At 45.6% G+C, this 24315-nt stretch overlaps 1 protein-coding gene across 1 annotated transcript in view; it reads left to right on the plus strand.

Annotated features, from left to right (window-relative positions):
* LOC144151959 (uncharacterized) overlaps nt 1-23793 on the plus strand; it is a 59241-nt gene extending 35448 nt beyond the window's left edge. The window contains exons 6-7 of the mRNA XM_077683147.1: nt 2546-2949; nt 21349-23793. Coding sequence (XP_077539273.1) covers nt 2546-2949; nt 21349-21664 — 720 coding nt within the window. The 3' untranslated portion in view covers nt 21665-23793. The remainder of the gene's footprint in view (nt 1-2545; nt 2950-21348) is intronic.
* The last annotated feature ends 522 nt before the right edge of the window (nt 23794-24315 follow it).

Below are 24315 nucleotides of genomic sequence, written 5' to 3' on the forward strand. Positions count from 1 at the left end.
AGCAGTTGTGAAAGCAGTGTCGAAGGGGGCGAGGAGGAGCGCCGCAGAGGCGCCGAGTAAATCGGCTTCACCGGAATGAGAACTGGGGAGGAGGAGGAGGAGGGGGGGGGGGGGGGGGGCAGACGTATACTGCTTCGCAGTAAAAAGGCGCAAGTTTTCCCGACGAGTGCCTCTGTCGCTGCGCACGCGTTTCGAGAGACGGGCGTTCACCTTAACCCGTCTTTAACTAAGCACCCCGCATGCGCGTGGGCACGAACGTACACACGCGCGCACGCGAAAACACGGGGGCCCACAAATTGATTGATTGATTGATTGATTGATTGATTGATTGATTGATTGATTGATTGATTGATTGATTGATTGATTGATTGATGGATTGATTGATTGGTCGCGGGTTCGATTCCCGGCTGCGGCGGCCGCTTTTCTGATGGAGGCGAAAAGCAAAAACGCCCGTGTGTACGAGATTTCGGCGCACGTTAAAGATCCCCAGGTGGTCAAAATTAATCCGGAGCCCTTCACTACGGCGCGCCTCATCACCTGCGTTGCGTCGCCGCGTTAAACCCTACAATCAATCAATTGATTGATTGATTGATTGATTGATTGATTGATTGATTGATTGATTGATTGATTGATTGATTGATTGATTGATTGATTGTAGGATTTAACACTCCGACGCTACAAAGACGATGAGGCACGCCGTAGTGGAGGGCTCCGGATTAATTTTGACCACCTGGGGATCTTTAACGTGCGCTGAAATCTCGAACACACGTGCACTTTCTCTTTTCGCCTCCATGAGAGAAGCGGCCGCCGTGGCCGGGAATTAAACTTGCGTCCTTGGGCTCAGCAGCACAACATCCTGGCGACTGAGCCACCTCGGCGGGTAAGGCCCACAAATTAACGTCATAAATTAAATTTTAATGAAGGCGCTAATGCGTCTGCTTCCCCATTATCCACTTCATTTTATTCCAGCTGTTACTCCCAGCCTCTATTTAGGCACGAGCAAGCGAAGCTGTTGCGAAGCTTCCTCACCTACTGACTTGAGTTTTGGTGGTTACTATTCCGGTTATAAATTTCATTTCTGGGGTGAACGTATTGTTTTCGCCTTCCAGCAATTAAGATAATGCTTGTCGCCGATGGTTACAAAAATTTTGCACTTTTAATTCACGAGAAAAAAATAGCAACTACAAAGTAACACACGAAACTTGTTTCTGTTTTCTTTTCTGTGTTTGTAAATGGTTCGTATCGGAGGTAGCATATGGCTGTAAGCCCCGTTCCTTTGATTTGAAGGTAACCGGCAAGGCATTCAATTAATTTCTTTTTTTTTTTGGAGGGGGGGGGAAGGGGTAACGCCTTCAACATTGGTGTCGGCTACGCGCGCAAAACCGAAGCAAAAACACAAGAAATGGCATGTCGGAGGAAAGGCCCGCGAGGTTGATTTGCACCAATACCTTCCTGTCTGTATTGGCGAGTTTCAGGGGGTACAGAGAGCGTCGATAGGTGGAGCCCGATCTTTCGGCGGACGATGACGTGAACACTTCAACGGGAGAGCTGAGTATCTGAGTGTGCTAGGTAACACGACGACTTAATTTGCCTTTGTGAGGAAGATCGATGCTTCTATCCGATGATATGCCAGCTAATAAAAAAAGAGCCAATCGCACCGAAACAAGAAAAGGCTTAACTGGGGAGCAGAAAAAGTCGCTCTTCCACGAATGCACCAAATATAAATGAGGAGAACGAGGAATAATTTAAATGGTCCAAGTCACTCTGTTGCACGATTTCAAAATTTCTTACCGGGACCGCCTTTTACAAGCAGAACTGAGTTCCTCTAGTATTTCTCTCAGCACTTTATTTACATAACGTCGCCCATCATGAAGTGTGGGTCTGTGAAATTCTGCCCTTTTTTTTCAAAAACGACAAACCAGACTTTTTGGCATCGGTGACAGTAACATCGCGTGTCCCGCTGCTTTCAACATCCGGGCCCTCCTTCCGAAGGCTTGCGGCATAAGTTCGCGGTTTATCGAGCTGGAACGTTTTAGGGGCGAAGCAACTTAGGGACTCGGGCTGTCGGCGTCTTATGTAGTCCTGGTACTAAAACACCGGGAGACTCTTTTTTGAACGCCTCGCGCTAGGGCGTAATGCGTACTAAAAGAACACACCAGGACACTCATTTGCCAACGCCTCGCGCTAGTACGCTTCGGGCATCAATGACACGAGACTTTTATAGCAAAGCTGTATACCTCTACTCCCCAACGGTTTCATCTCCGTGGGCAAAAACGCCAAAGTTCCAAGGCCTAAGACGCCGAGCGCTCAGCATCGAAACCGCATTATACACTTCATAACTTCGACACCGCATCATACATCGAAACCGCATCATCGAAACCGCATCATACACTTATACACTGCATCCTTCACCCCTCCCCAGGTTTCAGGTTAGTGGAGATGGCCCGGTTTTTTACTCATTGCTCGAGCTATGGATTGCAAGAGTGCAGACTGTATAGTCGCGAGAGTGCGCGCGACCAATTTCTGCCTTGCGTCCCACACGCAGGAGCGGCTGGTGCAACAGCTGAGGCAGTACCCGCACCTGGCTGAGCAGTTCCCACAGGGGGAGCGCATCCGTGAGCTGGTGAACGAGGCGGACGAGGCCGAATACCGGCGGCCCTACGCCAGGCCCGCTGAGCGACCGCCAAGTTACGGCGTCAATTACGCCCACAAGACGCAGGACGGCCGACCACAGCATGTGGTGCCTGCCGCTGCGGTTCTGCAACCTCCACCGCCTCCTCCGCCTCGCTGGGATGAGCCCACGGGCCTGAAGTACGCGCGGCCGAACCGCGTCCGAAGGCCACCTCCTCCGAGCGACTACGAGGCCGAAGAAGCCCTTCCGCCGAACGCCAGGCCTCGCTACTACCAGAAACCGTTCAAGGCATCCGAAGAGGAGGCACTGTTCACGAGGTGAGATAGCGCCAACTGTCCAGGGCCGTACCGTTGCCGCATGCGCCGCCAGGTCGATGGCATCACAACAACCGAATATTTAACGCCTGACACACGAGGGTTTGAGTGGCGACATACTAGTAGATGTATGGTGTAGAAGGGCGCGCGGTAGTTTTAAACGCCAGGGTTCGTTACATGCAGTGAGATTTCTACATGTGCACGTTTTCAAAGACAATAGTGTTTCCTGGGCTACCTAAACGCGAAAATTGTGGTCCTTCCGTCCGTCCGTCCGTCCGTCCGTCCGTCCGTCCATCCATCTGTCTGTCTGTCTGTCTGTCTGTCTGTCTGTCTGTCTGTCTGTCTGTCTGTCTGTCGCTAAATTGAACCAACCCCTTTCCGCTTGACTGCAATCGACGGAGGACGCACTGAGGAAGCTCCGACGGCATGCTCTACCTTCTCTTTTTGTCAGATCATTCTGATGTCATAACTTCGTCCGCGTTTTTCCTATTTTTATGAAACACAACTCTATTCGTATTGTACAGTCGTACTCTTCTTTATTTAACTCAGTCGTTGAGTTTTAAGTTAGCGCAAAACTTTGAAAACAAAACATCGACATTTATGACTGGTTGAAACTCCACCCGGTCGTGCCACTGTTTTAATTTAATGGAAATACATTATTGGCGATGTTATTCTTAACAACACCACACCTTAATTATCAAAATTTGGCTGTAAGTAACAGTTGTACGGACTTTTTAAATTTTATTTCGTAACAGACATAAACCCTCCCAGCACCCTCACAACTTTGAGCCAAACTAATCTATGCAAAAACAGCTACCAACCAATTAACCAAGAGAATGACGCGCACCTACCACACAAAGCGTTCAATGAAAACGTACGTGTTTAACCTAAACACGGAATTTCAAACTCTAGGACAAACACGTGGTCAGTGCGGGGCTCACTCCACATGCTAAACCACCACCTAAAGACAAATACCAGGATTGTGTTTCTCATGGGAAGAGCTAGAGGGAAGGACGGGGAGAGGGGGAGAGATGCGTGGTAGGGGCAATAAGAAACTTTCGTCTTCCTATGTTATTTTCAGTGAATAGCTCAGGTGTGACAGCATTTGTTTTGCTTGTAACATTCATCAGAGCAGCAGCCTCATTGCGGGGGAACCGGGTAGGTGCCCTCGTAAGTAGGAACAGTGGTCCTTCGCAGCTACAGGCTACCACGGGGCGTGACATTCCAAGCAAGAGGAGATTTTGTCTCGATGCCTGATTATCAAAGAAGGTTAGCCCAGGGCCGTACCCAGAAATTTTTTTTCGGGGGGGGGTTATGGATTTTGGGAAGGGGGTAGTTTTGCTGAAAGCAACATTAAGTATTGCTTACGTGCTGCCTGGAAAAGATTTCGGGAGGGGTTCGAACCCCCAAACCCCCCCTCTGGGTATGGCCCTGGGTTAGCCAGTATTGGCATAAACAGATTCAGAAGACCTTGCAAACATTACAGATCACATCCGCAAGACATGATTTTATTCTGATTCAAAATTTCGGTTTAGGCATATTTACTACTCTATGATAGCAGTAAACTGCAGCGCTACAGGGTGGTCAGCCAGTGTGACCAGCTTCGTGTCCTAACAGGGCGTGATGGGATTCTCGAGACACCGCACGCTGTGAACTTAAAACCACAAACAGGTGCCACAAAGAGCTTCCAAATCTACTATAAAAATAATCAAGAACACCTCAGGGAAGAGTATTGATCGTTGAGGCCTTGGGAGTAGCCGAGTTTAAAGGACGTCCATAAAGGACGATGCGCTGTGGCCAAAAGATTGGATAGCAAATAAAATTAGAACGCTAAATTTGGAGGCCTGCCAATCAAGACACATTCGCCAAGGGGTCCTTGAAAACTGCTGGCTTCATCCATCCAATTTTATTTCGCCAAAAGTCGTAGGGCGATAAAAAAGGCCTCAATCGCGTTATTTTTGTTAAGCGGTGTCGGCGACATTGGCGCATTCTCCACGCCCCCGGCGTTGTTCGAACTTTCACAATGTAGGAAAGCCAGCTGCCTCGTAGAGGCTTTGCTGAATGAAGTCAAGGGTATTGCTTTGGTTTAAGGCGGTCGCATTGCTCGTCAAGGATATAAGGCGGAAAAGAAACCCCCCGGTGTTCTTGGCGTCCCACTCAGAAGCGTATTGTAGTTGACTTCGAGTAATGCAAAGTGGATGTCTGAGGAAATTTATTCTTTCTTCGTTAAGGAGGCCGCAAGAACATCCCCTTCCCTTAGTAGACACAGGAATATAGTTATGAAACTTCAAGCTGAAGTTCAGAAAGCAGCGATTATTAACGCTTCAGCCAGGGGACTCGCCTTCATCAGGGTTAGTTATAGACTCGGAAGAACTCCGAGGAGGGTCAGCACAGCGCTAATAAATTTCGATATTGTGGTTCCAACCTGCGAGAGACTTTATACTCATCCTATTATTCCCCGCCCTTGGCAGCGGCCTTTCTGTTCAGACACTATGGATCTGTATGTATGTATGTATGTATGTATGTATGTATGTATGTATGTATGTATGTATGTATGTATGTATGTATGCATGTATGCATGTATGCATGCATGCATGTATGCATGTATGCATGTATGTATGTATGTATGTATGTATGTATGTATGTATGTATGTATATATGTATGTATGTATGTATGTATGTATGTATGCATGTATGTATGTACACCCGCCCAATTTTTTACCAATATCACGGGAGCGTCGACTGTTCGGTCGATCAGCGCCGCGTGATGGAGTGATGCGGCAAACTCGACGAGAATAGCCGCATGCGCACTAAGTAAAGGCCGCTGCTGCCATCGGCTGCTAGGCTTTTCCAAGAGCAGACGGCCCTCCCCGATTTTTGTTATTTGCTTATCACACTGCCTGCCATGCTCGAAATTTTTTTTCAAGACCAGGCATGTGGCGCCAACTGAAAACTGAGTAATCAGCATTGCCGAACGAACCTTGCGCTGAACGAACTTTGCTTTTGGCAACGCTGATTACTCTGTTTTCAGTTGGCGCCACGTGCCTGGTCTTGAAGAAAGATTTCGAGTATGGCAGCTAGGCAGTGTGATAAGCAAGTAACAAAAATCGGGGGCGGCCGCCTGCTCTTGGTACAGCCTAGCAGCCGATGGCAGCAGCGGCCTTTGCTTAGTGCGCATGCGGCTACTCTAGCCGAGTTTGCCGTATCACTCCATCACGCGGCGCTGATCGACCGAACGGTCGACGCTCCCGTGATATTGGTAAAAACTTGGGCGGGTGTACATATGTAAAGAAAGAAAAGCAAGCAGAATAGAAACACCAAGCACGACATACGGGGCAGTATTTCGTCATTTTTATGTGTAGGAATAGAAACGTTTGGATTGTTTGAAATAAAAAAAATGGCGACATACATGCCCCCCGGGTGGGACCCGAACACAAAACCTTGGTACCACGCGCCCAATTCCTCACTAATTCGGCTCCCGGAACGGCTGTATTCCCCTTCACTACGCTGGAACTTGTACCTGGTGACGCTCAATACGGAGACTCTGCCGAGCAAGGGCTGTGTGTCTTTGCCGCTAGAGGAGTTTCAATGCATTAAATGGGATATCATGGGATTAAGCGTGGATGAAAGAGCAAGGGAGGGCTTTAAAGGGGTCATGAAGACAAAATACAACTTTTTTAATTTGATAGAACAAAGATTCAGCACCTCACTCTGCTCCATCGCGTCCACGAAAGACGTTTTTACCGGAACAAACGCAAAACGTATTGAAAAATATTCATATTTCGCGCTACAGTGACGGGTTATGAACAAGACAGACGTCATATGGTCCAGAACTAAAAACCTAATTCTCAGTGTGTTCACTGCCCGTTCGCATTCAACTGATGCGATCAAATCGAACTAGAGGCCCCACTACCACAGCCCAGTCATGTTAGTTAGCGATGGATTAGTTCGACGGCCGCCAATCGCACAAACAAGATTCTGTGACATCATAGAAAAGTTGCCGGAAAGATAATGGGGAGTCGCCACTGCTGGACCTGTTTCCCCTAATATCTGCACTATTTTCTAAGATCGCTATAAAATTCGTATAATTTTTATCGGGACAGAGCAGCTTTTATAATGTTACAACTCTTACTTTGTCTTCATGGCCCTTTTAAGGTACTGACTAGTGGGCATATCGTGTGCTACACAAGGCATGAAGGGAGGAAGGAGCTGGGAATAATATTGTTGGTCCATAGAGAGAATGCAGGGAATGGGAAATAATTCTACAGCTTTAGCGATAGGGTTATGGCCGCTGCGGTCAACCTAAATGGAGGCTACGAGCCAAACGTTGTGCAAGCCTATTCAAAAATGCCTAGCGTACACAGATGAGACTTTGACAGTTTTTAGAGGATGTCGAATTGGCGGTGAATAGGGCGAACTGTACACACTTGTGATTAGATAATTTCACGCAAAGGTAGAAAAAAGAAGCCGGTAGACTAACGCGCAGTTGTGCCACTTGGGAAGGGGTAATCGGAATAGCCGAGGTGATATACTCGTTGGATTTTCGGGGAGAAACAACAACAACCCGAGGAAATTAATACATTCTTCTGCAAGCGAATGGGCAAGAAACGGACATGGATGAGCCCAAGCGGTATAACTAAAAATGATATTGGCTTTCCTCTAACTGCCAATCTATGAATTGCGTAGGATTTAAGGATGTCGAAGTGCTAGGCAAAGTCACGAGCAGTCAGTGATCACAGGTTGGTAAGAAGCAGAATAAGACTAGAATGAAAAAGAGAAAGTGTGAAACCGGTTAAATGAACGAAACTAAACATGCAATCAGTGACAGAAAGATTGGAAGAGTTTCCACAAATGCTGCAGAACAAATTCGTGGAGTAGAGGAAGAGGTTAAAACCGCAGACAAACTCAACGGCAACCTAAAATAACAACAGACCCAGGGGAAGGCTATAAAGGGGAGGACCTGGACAACAGCGGGTGAACGATCTCGGAAAACGAAGGAGCAGATTGAGAAACTCAGGTTCACAAGTCAGGAGCCAATAGCGAATCGGACAGGCGGAGTTGTAACAATTTAGTACCGGAACCAAAAACAGTGACATTCGGGCGTATAAGATAGCGGGGATTTACGCACGGATATCCAAAGGCGGCAGCTTGGGAATAAGAGAATAAGAGGTTTGTTGAATGAACATAGTAAGAAAACCATACAATCAAGAACGCCATTGAGACTACATATGGGGGAGTGGTTCATCTCCTCTCCCCGTGGCTATATATATTTGAGAATGACTCCAACATAGAAGGCTGAAAGAAGTTGAAAAATGTTAAGCAATCTTGTTGTTCCTTCCTTCTTCTCTACAACCCCGAAATTTCTAGCCCAACACAAAACAGAACAATGACATCTCTTCAGCCTTCATTGGCGTTCTTGAATATGTTCACCCAACCAGCCATTTATTCGCAGTTATCAAACGCTACATGCATAGCGAAGGGCCTCGGCTCGGCCAGTCTTGGTGGCACAGGTAGCACACGCGAGTTCGTGTCTAGCGGACGGCTACTCAGTACTGACACGGCGCAGACACTCGTGTCACTACTGCGGGGCGTAAAAAGGTGATCCCTCACAACGCGAAGTTGTCGGAGCGGCCCTCGCAAAGAACAATGAATGTAGGAAGTACATCTATACTCAAAAGTACACAACAAATGTGAGGCGGATTGCGTCACGGCGGTAGCTCAATTGGTAGAGCTTCGCCACCAAATTAGCAGCGAAAAAGACACGTACCAAGCCTGAGCTGGTCGACATCGGACGCATTCTTGACTTTTCATTTATTGAATGATTGTATGGTTTAACGGGGCGACGCAACACAGGCGATCAGGCGGGCCGTAGTGGAGGGCTCCGGCTTAATTTTGACCACCTGGGAATTTTTAACGTGCGCCGAAATCTCGTTTACACGGGCGTTTTTGCTTTCCGGCTCCATCGGAAAAGCGGCCGCCGCGGCCGGCAATCGAACCCGCGTCCTCGTGCTCAGCAATATATATATATATATATATTCACCACTTTCTTTCTGACTCAAAAAATTCATCTGTTTCTATGACCCACCACAACCTCCCCTTTGCTTTCCGAGGTTTTCTTGACTGCCAACCCTTATTTTCTGTCTATATAAATATAAATATATATATATATATATATATATATATATATATATATATATATATATATATATATATATATATATATATATATATTATATAATTGGGAAATAAGGGGCTCGTTGATGAAATACGGAAATACAGAAACATAGGTAGGCAGTCTACAACGCCAAAGGAGGCATAGGGGTGTTGTTAGGCTCTTTTTTACTACGGTTAGTGAAGTTAACATTTTAAATATACATAAGAAAGAAAGAAAGAAAAAAAACACGCACCCAAAGTGGGGACCGAACCCCCGCCTGTCGAAAGGCGTGAATTCGGTCCCCACTGGGCAAGCAAGCGCTAAGCCAATCTCCTTCATGACAAGTCCAGTACTGCTGTAGTGGACTTGCGTATCCCTGAATGAGACAGGAAATATTACGTCAACGGGTTCCCTCCAGAAGAATTTAGAGAGCATAGTAACTGCAGCAACGGCGTGAAGGGCTTATGACTTTCCTGTTATCCTCTTAAGGGGCCATGAAGATAAAATACAACTTTGCTTATTTTGAGGGAACTAAGCTTTAGTACCTCACTCGCTCTATTCCAGCGACAAAAAATGTTTTCACCCGAGAAAACGCAAGAAGTATTGAAAAATATCCAGATTTCGCGCTACAGTGACGCGTTATGAACAGCAGAGACGTCATATGAGCCAGAACTAAAAACATAATTTTCGGTGTGTTCACCGCACGTTAGCATTCAATTGATAAGGTCACAGTACTAGAGTCCCCACTACAATCGTAGAGTAATGTGTCTTAACGATGGGTGAGTTCTGCGGCCGTTAATTGCACAAACAAGATTCTGTGACGTCACAAAGAAGGTGCATAAAAGTTGATAGGGAGTCGCCCCTGCTTCACATGTTTTTTTGGTATCTCCATTACTTATTCGAAGTTTGCAATAAAATTGTGATCATTGGTTTAGGGATATAGCAGTGTTTCTAATGAATCAAACCTGTTTTTTGTTTTCATGGCCGCTGCAAGGGACATTAACAAAATGTCACAGAAGGACGTAATGCGGCCATGGAGAAACCTCCTTCAAAATAGCCTTCCGATGTCCTTCCATCCCTATCATTCGCTAATCGAAATATGGGTGTGATAGCAAGCAATACTGTGAATGTATTTTAGGAACCAGTGAAAAGCAGGACACTTGCGATAAAATCAGTCACGTTGTACCACACTGATCCCTCGAAAGGAAAAAAAAAACACTCTGTTAGGTCCGATATCAATTAGAACTTGATATCATGCTTATATGCTTCCTTACGTATACTTGTAACGACTCAAGACTATGTAAAACAGTCACACATTCCCACATTTATAAACCCCTGTCATCTCGTTTTCTACCTACCTTCGGAAAGAAGCGAGATGCCATATGCAACTGAATGAATGGAAGCCCTTAATTTTTCTTCGTCAAAACGTATGCACCGCCTATGCTGGTATTTACGAGCACAGTTAAAGATCATTATTGTATACAGTACACTTTACTTGCGTATTTTCTCAAAGCGCAGCATTCTTGGGCTCCTGTAGCCTAGAATATACTGGTGTTTTTCACGATGCTGTTTCTTTTTACAACCTCGAGGATCTGTCGGTGTCGTATCCTGAACACGCCAGCCTATCTGCTAGATTTCTGAAGAACAAAGGAGTCACACAAACTAACAGTGCTAGCAGAACCTTCAAGAAGACTTTGTCTTGCACATAAGTAACGACCAGCCTGCCGTGTAGATTCAAACTTTAAAGGGACCCTGCAACACTTGCCATCGACTACTAGTAATGTGTTTTGGGATAAAGTATATTGTCCCAGAAATCTCCTCCCGCAAGAATTATGAAAATCCGTTCACAATTAACGAAATCACGCGCGATGAGAAATCGCGCATAATCGTTCCCTCTCAACTCGACCGCGAACCACGCGACGAAAGCTGCGCGCTCTCTCCCGGAGAGGGGGGCGGCTCGCGGCGTTCTTTTCGGCGGCCTTCGATATATCACATGCCGAGTAGTTTTCTCCTTTTCTCCGCAACGCGGAGGGGCCTATTTCCGGTCTGGTGCCACAAAAAAGCAGGCATAGGTGCCTGCTCGCAAGTGCGCGCTCGGGCTGGTAGGGCGTTTTTGAAGCAATAAACGTTTGTAGTCGAGTGGTCCCGTTGAAAGGGAAGTATTGAGCTCATCACTCAAACTCCGCGCGCACTCAAAATACAAAAGAAACGGCAAAACTGTGCCTACAGGTTCAGGCATAGAAGAGGTTCGTACACAGTGATGACGACGACGGAAATGGGACAATCTAGCCGCGAAGTTGACCAGTGACAGCCGACCGGGCAGCCATGGCCTATGTGACGTCCCTTAGGCCACGCATAATGAGGACAACTGAAGAGAGAGCGGTTGGTTTTTCCGCGTCTTTCACATCGATTTGCGCGCTCACCGCTTCACGTGCACGTGTAATATTTGGCTCAGGTATTCCTGGCAGTGTAATCTAAACGTCGCGCAGGTTTACTTGCACTGCTCAAAGAGTGTTGCAGGGTCCCTTTAATCAGGCGCGGGAGGTACGTCTATTTCTCTTACCTAAGGCCATTGACTTGCAGTAAATCTCTAGGCGAAGTCGTTTCACAAAAGCACGGGCGCACGTAATACCGAATGACAGCACGCCCCGAGAGAACTTGCTGGAAAGAGTGAAAAAGCTGCGTTTGATCACGGCGTTTCCCGATCATTGTCGTACAAATTTTCAGTGTTGTTACTTCCCAGGAAAACATCAGCGTCTATCTCTTGGCTTTCGAAGCAACAAATTCGCTGGTGTTTTTAAATCGGTCGCTTTGAAACTAGAAAAAAATATTCTATAGTGGAAACGTAGCGCATTTTGTTTTTCATGTATATGTCTTAGGACACTACTTTATGGATTCAGGCAAATAAATAATAGGTCCGCATCTCGGTAAAAAGTGTTTTTGAAAGAAACTCTTTGTTTTCCTCTGGGGACCTCGTCCACAATGAAGGCAGGAGCTCCTCTCATTCGTGATGCTACAACCGAGGCTGTTACTTACACTAAACCATCCTGAGAGGAATGGTGCGAGTGATTGACGGTCGTGCAAAGTGGAGAGCCAGGCCCGTTGCATGTAGCCTAAGCACTTTGGCACGTGTGAAACCCCGCTGCTGCGGCAGTCATGCCCATTGGGGACAAACAAACAAGGAAAGCCTGTGCGTGTGAAAACGGTTTCATACAGATTAAAGAATCCCTGTGTGGCTTAAAATACATGGGTGTCATTAAACACCCAGCGCTCTTCGTAGCTGAGCCGCTGCTTCGACACCACAAACCAAAACATTTGTTTAAAAAAAATCAAATTCAATGTGAAGCCTCGTTTGACATAATGTTGTATTTTATATTTCTAGGCCACATAAAAGGACGAAATACCATTATTAGAGTTCTAAACACCGCAACTAATCAAAGTTAGTACTTTAGCAAAGCTGAAAGGGGGTAGCGAATTAAGGGGTAATACTTGTAGCTCATTACATAAAGTAATCTTCGCCACTGGGCGAAGCTTTATATTCTAACGACACAAGAAAATCAGTTCGATTCTTGTAGAAAATTTACAATACCCTCTAAAAGCAGCTACAGGTCGGGTTCATTATAACGTTCCAGGACAACAAATCAGCGTTCCTAAATTTGGGAATTCGTCGAATGACAGGGGCTACGATGTGGTCTGAGCAAAAAATGAAATCTGCGAAGGGACGACAGAGTAACGTGTGCATACAAGTATGGACAACTAGGAGGTTCCGCATGTGGTTTGGCAACCTTGGAACCTCTCCTGAACATTATACCCAATGTATACATACGTTTATGTTTTTTCTGAATACATTAGAGATAAATTTGAACTTAACATTGCAAATTGTACAGGCGGGAAAAGACCGGTAGTTAGATTAGGTTATATCTTGTTACGGAGTTCGGATTAAATTACAATAACAACAGAAATAAGGACAACAAATACAATATAAATAATAGTAATATTAATAATATTGCTGATTTGATAACACTAATAATGACAAAAATTTCTCGCGACACGTAAGTCTGATTACGTGTTTGAGGATAAAGCCTGGAAACGCTTAACAGCTTGTTTACTGCTACATCGTATTTGCAACTCTTTCTGTGTTTATTTTTTGTCTTTTGGTGTGAATTACTTCGACTGGCTTCTTTCCTGCTACACCGGGTACGCGTCTCTTTCTTGACTTTTTTTTCTGCGTCTTACGGCATGAATTACGTCAGTAAGCACACCGGCACACTTCGCAGCTTGCCTAGAGTCAGGGTTTTGCGCGGCTAGTGTGCACCTGTTCGACTGACGTGTCATCCCATTCTCGTGTTACGAGGCGCGCACTACTCTACAGCTGTTACGTTTCGAAACTATAGATTTGCGAATTTAGTGAAGGTGGCACATCACCCCTCAAAGTCGCGGTTCTTATCCAATCCCTCAGTGTGTATGTACCACGAGGAAAGGAACAACAGCGACAACTTTTGGTCTACGCTCGCAACGTTCGGAGATAACACAGTTCGTGAAGCACAGGACTGCTAGTGCGGAGACCCGAGTTGAAATCCCATTGGATCGCACATGTATTTAAGCTTTACAGCGGCTGTCACTTCCTTGGCCGGGCAATTACAACAAACAATAACAACAACGATGGCGGCACTTTTTCCCACCATGGGAAACCTAAGGCTTTCGCCTTAATAAAATGTTCCTTCATTCATAAAACACCGCGTCACAAATTCAGGCCTGCCAAAGCAAAACAATGGGTGTCGGCAGTGCGAGCACGAAAACCGTAAGAGTTTTACTACTTCATAGTACAGTAGAGGAAAGCGAAGAGGGAAACGAAGAGAGAAAAAAAGCAATTAGAAGCAGTACAATATAGATGTCGATATTATTCGGTCTATAACTGTATAAGACTGGATTTATTCCGCTCCTATCGAGTCGCTCTAAACATTTTGTCAAGGGATTCGTTTAGGGTAAGAGAAAGAACAACAACAAAAAGAACGCGCACGTTCTCCGTATCGTGCGCATGCCCGGGATACAACAAGTCGGTCACGAACGAGGACGAAGTGCGCGACTACAGGCAGAAAAATCGAAAACTCTCTTGACCAAATAAAAGTCCTCTCGACAGTTGTAGTACATAACGAAGTACAAACTTGTATACGCGCAAGAGAAAACACACTGTTCTTAGTGTCTATGGGCATACCGTACAAAAAAGATTTTGAAATTCTTTTCAGATACGGTTCGCGTTGTTACGCCAGAAAAGATAACTTGTGTAAAATTAGCAGATTCTATAGCCTAGAACACTAACAAGCAGAAAATAACCATGGACAATAGCATTTGCAATCTGCCCGCGTGTGCACATTGGGATAAGAATCCCTAACAGAGGACAGTATAAATGGCCCCTGCACTTTTGAACATTCATAAATATGGAACTGATTGATGGTTTCTTCGGGGTATTAATCACAATAATATTAATATTATAATCCTATAAATATTATATAAAAGTGCCAGTAACAAACAGGCGGTCTTGCAGTGGCGCAAATTTCCACATGGCGAAGGGGCCCAGGAAACTGAAGGGGGTGGAAGAGAGCAACACAAAAACAAAGAAAGGCACAAATGGCCCGTATCAGTGTAGCCGAATAGAGATAACCCCAGCGTAATATTATGCAGCGTGACAAAGCATACTGAAACATAAATTGAGGCTACCCGTTGGAAGCAAACCCAGACTGAATTAAAACGCGATTCACTGCTGCAGAGAATAAACAAATAAGCTGTACCAAATAACCGCTGATAACCACGTTCATGTGAAGGAAATACGTTAACTTGAACACAAAAAGAAACTGAGAAACAATCAGCTCACTTGAGATGTGTACTTTAGTACCTACGCAACGGTCTCGGACCTGCAAATTGTTTTTGTTGGTCAAGGAGAGCAGTGCTTTACGAAACGTTGAAAGGAGACGATTGAGTACGTCGAATCTTTCCGCGAGCGTATTGTGGAGGAGCTCATTACGTTCTAGGGTATTCGGGTTAACGCCTCGGGTTCGTACCTGGAACGGCCTAGACACCCTGATGTTACCTCTCGAAGTTCTCAGAGGCAAAGCATCCAGCAGGTCAATACAATTAATGAGGGCATGCATAAGTTTATAGGGAAATAGCAAGTCGGACTTCGTCCTCGGGCAGGGAAATAGGTCAATTGGAAGCTAGGCGACGGAATCGATTCCTTAAGTGGTCTAGCTCTACCCTTCGCCGTGGCGCACATGTTTTAGTATGGAGATAATGTTTTTGCACTCGCTGAATGGCCGCCGCGTTGGATCGATGCATTCTGTTCCATGCAACCAATGCATATTCTAATAAAGAGCGTCAGAACGAAGGATAGAGCTTAAACAATGTGGCTGGATAGTTGAACTCTTGGAAATACTGGGTTTGGCACCTTGTGTGCGTAACGCACGACGGGTAATCTGGTTAGTACGGGGTGTAACGGTAAGCTAGAAGTAAAAGCAAATTTAATTTTAAAAAAAACTCCCTTTTGGACACTTCGACACATACAGGATAGATATCATATATCAGTTATTCTACGCGTGTATGACACCCCTCTGGTTTTTGTTCAGTTAAAGGGAGGCTGAACGCTGAAGTATATTTGTCAAGTTCCTGTTTTTTCTTGCACTGCGTAGACTGGATCAAATAAACACGCTTTTCATCGTTCATCCGGGCGATAAGGCGGTATTCATTTTATAAAGCCTGAACGAAGAAAAACTACGATGTTCGGTGTGCGGCGGCCACACCAACTAACCGCAGTGACGTCAGTAAAATGTGCTACGTGATTGGACGATGCCCAAGATTAGAATTCAAACAAGTTTCTGTTTCGGTTCTGTGAAACAACATGCATGGCATCCGACGTTATCGTTGGGTGGGCATGCTCGACACCTCAGTGATTGGCATGCCGCACTTCTTCCGCGTTGTCGTCTGTAAACTGCGCCAGATAAGCCTACCATCACGGCTTGGAATCGTAACAATCACTAGCCGAGGCGTACGCATTGGGTGAAAGCCCTCTTCGCCCCCGGAGACGCTCAAATGCGATGCGCTTCCCCCCTCCCCTCCCTTTGGAGCTTTCCTGGCTCGTTCCTGTGTCGTATCAGGCGTGTTTGCGCAGGCCGAAGTTCGGCTGATTCGTTACTGTGCCCGCAAGCAGTCGCTGCTTATGGCAGCACCACACGCCAACTAGAACTCGCCAGCGCGTCATTGTCAGTCTGCGCGCGTTCTGCGAACTCGTTCGTAGAGCAATGAACGTTACAGCGCAAAAATGTTGAATTCAGTATAGAAAACATCGGCCAAAAACAAAGAAATCAGCTTCAAAAAAAAAATGCATGCACTCTCGGAGATTTGAACTTGCGACTTGCAAAACATACATTCAGCTCCAGACTACTCGGCCACGAGCCAGCGCTGCCAGGGTAGGAAATTTAAAGTACATAATGTATATCCAGCATAAATTTTTATTAAGTTTTAGCATTTCAAGCAGCTTAGATGACTATTTGTTGTATTGCGCTCGTCCAGTAAGCGTCCTCCAAATTCGCACAGTACCTCATGCCCAGCAACTGCATTTCTTAGAAAAGCGTTTGCAGATGTGGGGTCCTGCTGCTGACCGCTGTTCTTGTTCACCCTGCGCCAAAAAAGTGCTTCCTGTACCCTAGTTTTGCGACGTACGGTAAAAAGGTTCGGTTGATTTTATTTCCTTAGTACCTATATTAACTTCGATGACTCTTCTCCCGCCTTCAATTGGCTTTAGATTTTTCCACTAGCGTACCAGTCAGCGAAGAGTGGAATGTGCGCTTGCATGGCACTACTCGGACTTAGAGCTTAATACAGTCTACAAACTAACAAACTAAAAGCAGAATACTCCAGGCAGAAATCGTGTCGTGGCTTAGTTTCAACTGAGCGAACAAACTGCGACGACGCGCTGGCGGCCGGCCGACTAAATGGTCGGCCGACTGATTCTGTCGGTGGGTCAGCGATCCCGGCAGTAGCGCAGTCAAGCCAAGCCATATTTTTTGACGTCATGCGAAACGTCGTACAAATCGGCAAGGAGGATGCAGAGAAGAGCACAGAATTTTTGAATTGATTCTTCTACTGAATAAAGTCGCGTAAACGCAGCGAAAGTGGTCGAAACATGGCCTAGAGACTCCAGACTACAATTTTCGCCAGCAACCTCGCAATGTTTACAAATCAATTTAATGCCCCTTTAAGTATTAACCTATGTGCGTTTCCCGACTCCCAAAACACGGCAATTGCAGGTTTCAAAAGCGCGCAGTGTGAGACGTGGAGTTCCTTAAATATTTAAATTTTTTTGTGCGTAAGGCAACAGCGATGAACGTTAGCTGGCGAGACGTTATTAATAAAGACAGAAAGCAGAAGAGGCCCAACAACGGAGCCTTGCGGCTTGCCACTGGTGGCCCAGTCCATGTTGTAATACATGTCGACAGGAAAGGTGCACCAGCCCCAAGAACGCATGGTTGCATGGTTGTTCCTTGGCACTGTAATGAAATAATGGTTCGGGAATTGGTAATTTTAAGAATTCGAATCATACAATTAATTCAATGATAACATTTAGTGCATATATGTCACACAGAGATGAGTGGTTATTGTTATATTTATTGCACCAACACACACACATTTATATATATATATATATATATATATATATATATATATATATATATATATATATATATAGTAAGTACTGGAGTTCTCCGCTTCCCACTAATTCACTTATTTCAATCTTCTGTGTAATCAGCATCACATGTCATCCTTTTCAGTAATCTTTTATCTTCTTCCCCTGTACACGATCATTATCATCGCTGAGGCTAGGTTGGTTTTACTGCGCGTTCGCCAAATGAACGGTGTCTGCTTTCCCTGCTCTATGAGCGAGCGACACCTCTTTGAATGCCTCTTACAATATTATAATGTGTGTGTGCGTGTGTTTGTTTGTGCGTGCGTGTATATGTACGCATAATTTCTACATACAAAAAGAGAGCCGCCAATCCATATTTCTCCTCATGCTAAATATTATCCCGGGGGCCTAAATTATTTCGCAGCCCTCCCACTAGGGCGCGCCTTAAAACCCAGGTGTAGCTTTGGCTCGTGGAACCTTCACACTTTTTTAGAGGAAGAAAAAGGTGACGGGGGAGGGGAGCTGAGCTGCGTTAGAGCCTTACTGTGAGAGTGAGAAGGAGTTTGCCCACTAACCTCGCAGAGATGAAAATTTAAAACCAGACACTGTTTGTACCATGCAGTGAGTTTAAATGCTAAACATTTTTTTCACGGTGGCAGGCTCGTATATTGATGCGCGCATCTGCGTATGCATCGACGTATTGAATGAGGACTAGGGTCTGATGCTCACTGCACTTCTCAGACTTGTGAGTATCAGGGTCAAACTACATAGCGACTAAATCAAATGACATCACCCCACTCCCTCTTGAACCCTGTTTAGAGCCTCCAGCACAGCGCGAACTTATTCCCCAGAAGGCGTGCCTTTTAAAAGAAAAGAAATTTCTGGGAGCCGCCAGATGATGTATCAAGTGATATTCATGTGCTTGCCCAATGTCGTTTGCTGTGTGCGGTTGTGGATGGGAAGTGAAACACGTCATTGTGCCCATGCTTCCTACACCGAAATCATTCGGCGCCTTGCACTAGACGAGAGGTTTATAGAAGGCGGCGCGTTGGGATTTCAATGGCGTTGGTGTTGATCTCATTCGCTCATTTCCGCGACTGCAGTGCTCCTCCCCTGATTTGTCTAGGAGGCCACAGGAAGCATGTGCTACCCATTAGGTTGCTGCGCGGTCACTGCACCTAGCGACATGTGTATCAATCTTAATGGCTCTGCGAACGTGCTTACTAGAAGAATGCGACTGGGGAGGCGGGGGATGGGGTTGGCGAGTCGATGGTCATGTTCTCTTGGAGGCCCGCGTACCGCGCTCGCCCAGCGACGGTGTAACGGGAAGGCTGCGCGCAGTGTGCACTTGACCAGGTACCTAATTATGCTTTTTTATATCCTTCCACACATGGGATGCGCAGCAAGCAGAAAAGTATGACGTTGTAACGTATCATAAAGCGTGCAGGTTACGTTACGCAGCAGTTCTGGGGCTACTTACTGCGGTAGGGCTGTCGGCGAGGTTTAATGCAAAAAGCATGCTGTACGGGGGTACTTATCACAGGGTTTCCTGTGTGTGGGCTTCTGTGTCCGCGAGGTGTGCGGTTCGAATGAACAGCGGGATTCCACGCCGCAGTCTATACTGAGGAGCGAGAGGAGCAAGGTCATAACCCTGCTCCTTGCGCTCTTTGGCATGCTGGTGAGGAGCAGTGTAGCAGTGTCATGTGGACGCAGTGATTCGCGTCTCGTGCTTCCTACGAGAAGGCAGTCACGCTACGAGTCTTCAGTGCACTTCTGAATAATGCGTGGCGTGTCTTCTCTGTCCGCCATGAGTATCGGAATCTTCTTTCCGCTTTTCACGCAGTCCCGTCGGTCATGAGTCGTGTATACTGCCTCTCCTGGTTTAATATCGCTACGTGCGCACGGAGGTCCAAGCCGCATATATATCGGCGCCTACACCCCGAATAAGCAGTAGGATTCTGACTCCGCTTTTTCATTTCATTCCGAAGGAAGCCATAAAAGTGGGTGGCGCTTCCGTTACCTCTAGGCAATGTAGTTACGGAATTCTGACAGCGTTATAAGGTTGTTCGGAAAAGCAGAAATTGGTGTGAAAAACAGTTGTGTTACGAACGACACCAAGCAGCCTGACGAGTTTGTTTTTTGACCCGCTAGTGAGGAGAGTGATCCTCATAAGTGTTGGCGGCTGGGTTATCACACGATTAAGAATTTAGGCGACAGCGGCCGAATTGTGGTAAAATTTATATTTTGTCATCGTATAGTATCGGGTTACTTAATATTCACAGGCCGCCTTTACCCACTTACGTACTCCAAGTAAAATGTATTTATGTCTTTATAAGGGTTTGCCATTTGCTCATTGTGTCTCTCTCCTTAGGTTTTCCCGGCAGCCAACTAATTCTGGTTAACTAATTCAAAATTAACATCTCGGAGGCCTTTTCCCCTCTTGCACATTCCGCACTCTCGTATGTGGCTCCCCACCTGCACACGGATTCTCCTTGAGGTCTGTTTAACACGTAAGGCACCCCACACATTGATTTTCTTTTAAATCAACGGGGTCATGAAATATCAACAGAACATAGAATTTGTGAGCTTCGGTATTTTGAGCTTATATATTTCTAACTATAATTTGTGAGCTTCTTGAATAAAATTTTAAAAAATTGCGCAAATTCAAACCTATCGACCCTACGTCAAATGAAAAGCCTACCTCACTTGAAAATGTATAGAAAGTTATGGCCGCCACAAAACTTATTCATTCTGTTAAAGCAGCCCTTAAAAGGCGACGCGAATAAAAACGGGGAAAATTACTGATATCTGTATATCATGCGGGAAACTGCAATTGATATCTCGCAGAAGTGTCCAATTACCTCGGCCCTGTGCCAACTCCAAAGGTAATTGGAGAATAATGGGAGAGGCCTTTGCCCTGCAGTGGGCGTAGATAGGCTGGTGATGATGATGATGAGAAGTGTCCATAAGACATGTACCTTCTTACGATGGCCCTTAACCGAACTATGCAGCCCATGCTGCAAGGCACAGAGATCATTAAACCGGCCGTTCGAGGCGAGGTAAATCAACTACACGGTTGCCCCAATTTTATCAACCTGCACAGTTTCCTTCCACTGATCATTTGTTATTACGTCAGAACCTCAACGTGATATTCTTATTACGCTTGCCATTACACTGGCATTCGTGAGTTATATCAACAACAAGCACGCTTTTCTGTCACATAGCCTGAGCATTTCTTGTACCAAAATCTGCCCCCCCCCCCCCCTAAATTCGCAAAAGTTGCTCGATGTGCTCCAGCATGTTCCTCTGTAGAAATCTAGTAAAGCATACGGCGGAAGTGGTCATTCTGCATGCCTCACATTACACCTCCCGCTTTCTCCAGTGCAGCTCTCACCTTATTTAACTCGGTTCTTACAGGCAAGTAGAGAACGTCCCACCCTGATAATATTAACACATAACAGCCTGTGAACACAGTAATCGTTTTTCTTCCCTCCTCACTGACCTGACTCACGGTTGCCCGTCTTTTCTCCCCTGGCACGGCCTCTGCTCTTCCTCTAACTCCGACTCGAAGAAGCAGCGGGGGCGACACTACGACGTTCGTGGTTCTCAGGCAGATAGAGCCACTGTCGCGCAGGTACCACAAACCAGCGCGAGAGCGACCGTCCTCGCACGTGGGGCAAGCGTCGCAGGGCACGGCCAACGTGAGACTCGGCAATGGTGCGACGACCTCCTCTCGAGGCGACGTCTTGTTGGTGGAGCCTGTGCGCCAGAGACCCTACGGCAAGCGCTTCCAAGTGGTAACCACCACCGAGCCGTCCACGACCAGGGACGTGGCCAAGAAAATCAACTTCTCCTATCACCCTATCATCGACTACATCACCAGATAGCCAGTTCTCGGATTTTGCGAAAACAGAGTGCCTCGCTTTTAATTATTTTTTTATGTCGCTCTTTCGCAGAGTAAGGATTTACGTATCACGTTACATAGTCAAGGTTTGCCGTGAGTGCAAATCTGGGCTTTATCCGCTGTGTTGCTCTTACAATAAGCAGCCGCAGAATCAACGAGGACGCTCCAATGTAGGCCCTTATCCCAGAGATATTTTCGTTTTGTGTAGGCGGTGTGGCAGCGCATATTGTAAAGAAAGTTAAGTTACGAACATCTTGTAGTGTTAGTTATTGGCATCGGAATGAATTAAATACGCATAGCTGTGTACAAAACTAAAAACCCCAAATAACAGTCTTGCTCAATGACAACAACGGAGAAGCAGGATTGATATTTTGTTCTCTAGCTAATATCGATCAAAGACTTTCTTTATTCCGCCAAAAAGTGGTGTCTTGCGGTTTCTCGAGGTTTTCATGCGCACTATACGCATAACAGCTCCATTATAAAAAAGGCACTAACTGTAATGATTACCCCTCAAATAAAGCAGACACCCACGTGGTACCGTGAAAATATTACAGTATTTTGATATTCAAAGGGCTGTGGTGTACCACAGCAGTTACTACGGAGGAAATAGGGGTATTACTTCAATAAAACCAATTTTCCAAATAGATAAAAAAAGAAGAATTATACAGGAAACTACTGCTGAGTGCTCGGTTTATTTTAATCATACGAGGCGAAACAATTTATTTGGGAACCTCTCGAAATAGGCACGGACCAAGCCTGCAACACCGGTTTATAGCTCAAGAGGCATATCAAGAGAAGGAAAAGAGGAAAGCTGGGTAAATAACCCTAGAAAAAGGTATTAGTAGCACAACAAAAGCGGAGAAAGATAGCTGGAGAGAATACAATGCCTCTCTGATATTTGGCTGCCGAATATCTAGGAACATGTCCCAAGATCGGTCATGTTTGTGTTTTTATGACAATTCATAGCGGCTACGATTTCCCATGTATCTATTTCATGCCAGTTTTCCAACCAATCTTTGTTAAGCAGATATGCAGCAATGTGCAAGAGTAATATTACAACGCTTGTGTGCCGCCTGATACATGAAATCTCCACTATAATAGTACGCAGGCATATAGTAGTGCGCGTTCGCATGAAAAACTGCAAAATCGTCCTCCATTGAAGCAACTGGCGCAAAACCCCATTTGGGTTTCCCCGTCTCCCAGAGACGCCCAGTTCGGGGAGCAGTAACGGCGTAACTTTATCATTGTTCTTGTCCAGCCATTTATACTTCAAGCCACTGCGCTGTGGCATTTTGTGTATTTACAAGATGCAACTACAGTGTCCTAATGTGCGTGCTTCTACTGGTTGTCAAGCGAATGTAATGTGTCAAGTTAGATGATGACTTCAATAGGTCAGAATAAAGAAAAAAAAGCTTGCCTGTGCTGCTTACATGTCTTTCCGCGAACGGCATTTTCATAAACATGGCTCGCAATTATCGATTGGCAGAAAAGAGTAATTTTAGATCACAAAATTTACTGTCTTTTAGATGAAAAGCTGCCCATCTGTTTTAAAAGTACTTGACCGTAAACTTGATAATGCCAGAAACATGCACAAAACCAAAGCTTACTAACACTTCAATGTCCTCAGTGTTTAAAATCATGTCCGTGTTCAACAGAAGGCATTGGAACGTTTGTACTAGACATCGTAAAACTGCATTAACAAGCATCCGGTTATTTTCGCGCTTTTCAGGAAATACTGCGAGTAAGCAGGTGGTTTCGGGGAGAGTGTCCTATTTTCTTTTACGTGCTTCCTGAGTGTCCTTGTGTCAACTTAGCTGACAACTGCAACGCTTCTCCCTGAGACGTCGCCAAAGCTTGTATTTCTGGACCTTAGGTTCACCTCTAGTGCTCTGTTATGTGAATAGTCATGTTATCTGTCTTGTATAGCAGTGTTTTGTCCGCTACTACCACCATTGTGCTTGCGTCACAAGCTCACGTTGGCACCTTATTTATTGTTGTACCATAAGTGTTCCGTCCTCCTTTCATGTTTTCGTGCTGCTTCTCGCACGGCTTTACCAGACATTGTTTTTCTTCATTTTTAAACCAGTTCACAGGATTGAAACTGTTTGCCGTATGTGCTGTTGCTAATAAAAAAGTAATGAGCATATTCACGAAAAACCGTACTTTTAATGATTTCCGACATCCGCACTGGGTATTTATTTACTGCACCTCTTGTGTAGCTGCGAAATTCTTGGCCAGTCTAGGAAAAACTGGCATGAACTTATCGCGACATGACCGCGCCTGTTGTACGGGACCATTTCTTTAAGAGACATGATCAACATGTGCGACAAACTGTGACAGAGCGAGCCAGAACTGTTTTGTAATAAAAGTGTGCCTCAAAGACAGACTGACAGACAAATGAACGGCCGGAGGAAAGGACGGACATCCTGGAGGTGAGTTCACTGAAGGAATAAAAACGTGGTTGCACCTCTAAATAACATACGATGAGCTAGTCCCGAACGTGGCTTGCACTTGCACTGTTTTTCATTATTCTGACAGTCTGTGAAGAGCCGGCGGATCATGTAGAAGGAAAGCGAGTTCGCTGTTTTAAAACAGGCGGAACGAGTTATTAGCGCTATCCTGGGGTGCTATTCC

This window comes from Haemaphysalis longicornis, unplaced genomic scaffold (assembly GCF_048455015.1).
Source record: "Haemaphysalis longicornis isolate Haplotype H1 unplaced genomic scaffold, Haemaphysalis longicornis Haplotype H1 scaffold_1, whole genome shotgun sequence".
In the NCBI taxonomy this organism is placed as follows: domain Eukaryota; kingdom Metazoa; phylum Arthropoda; class Arachnida; order Ixodida; family Ixodidae; genus Haemaphysalis; species Haemaphysalis longicornis.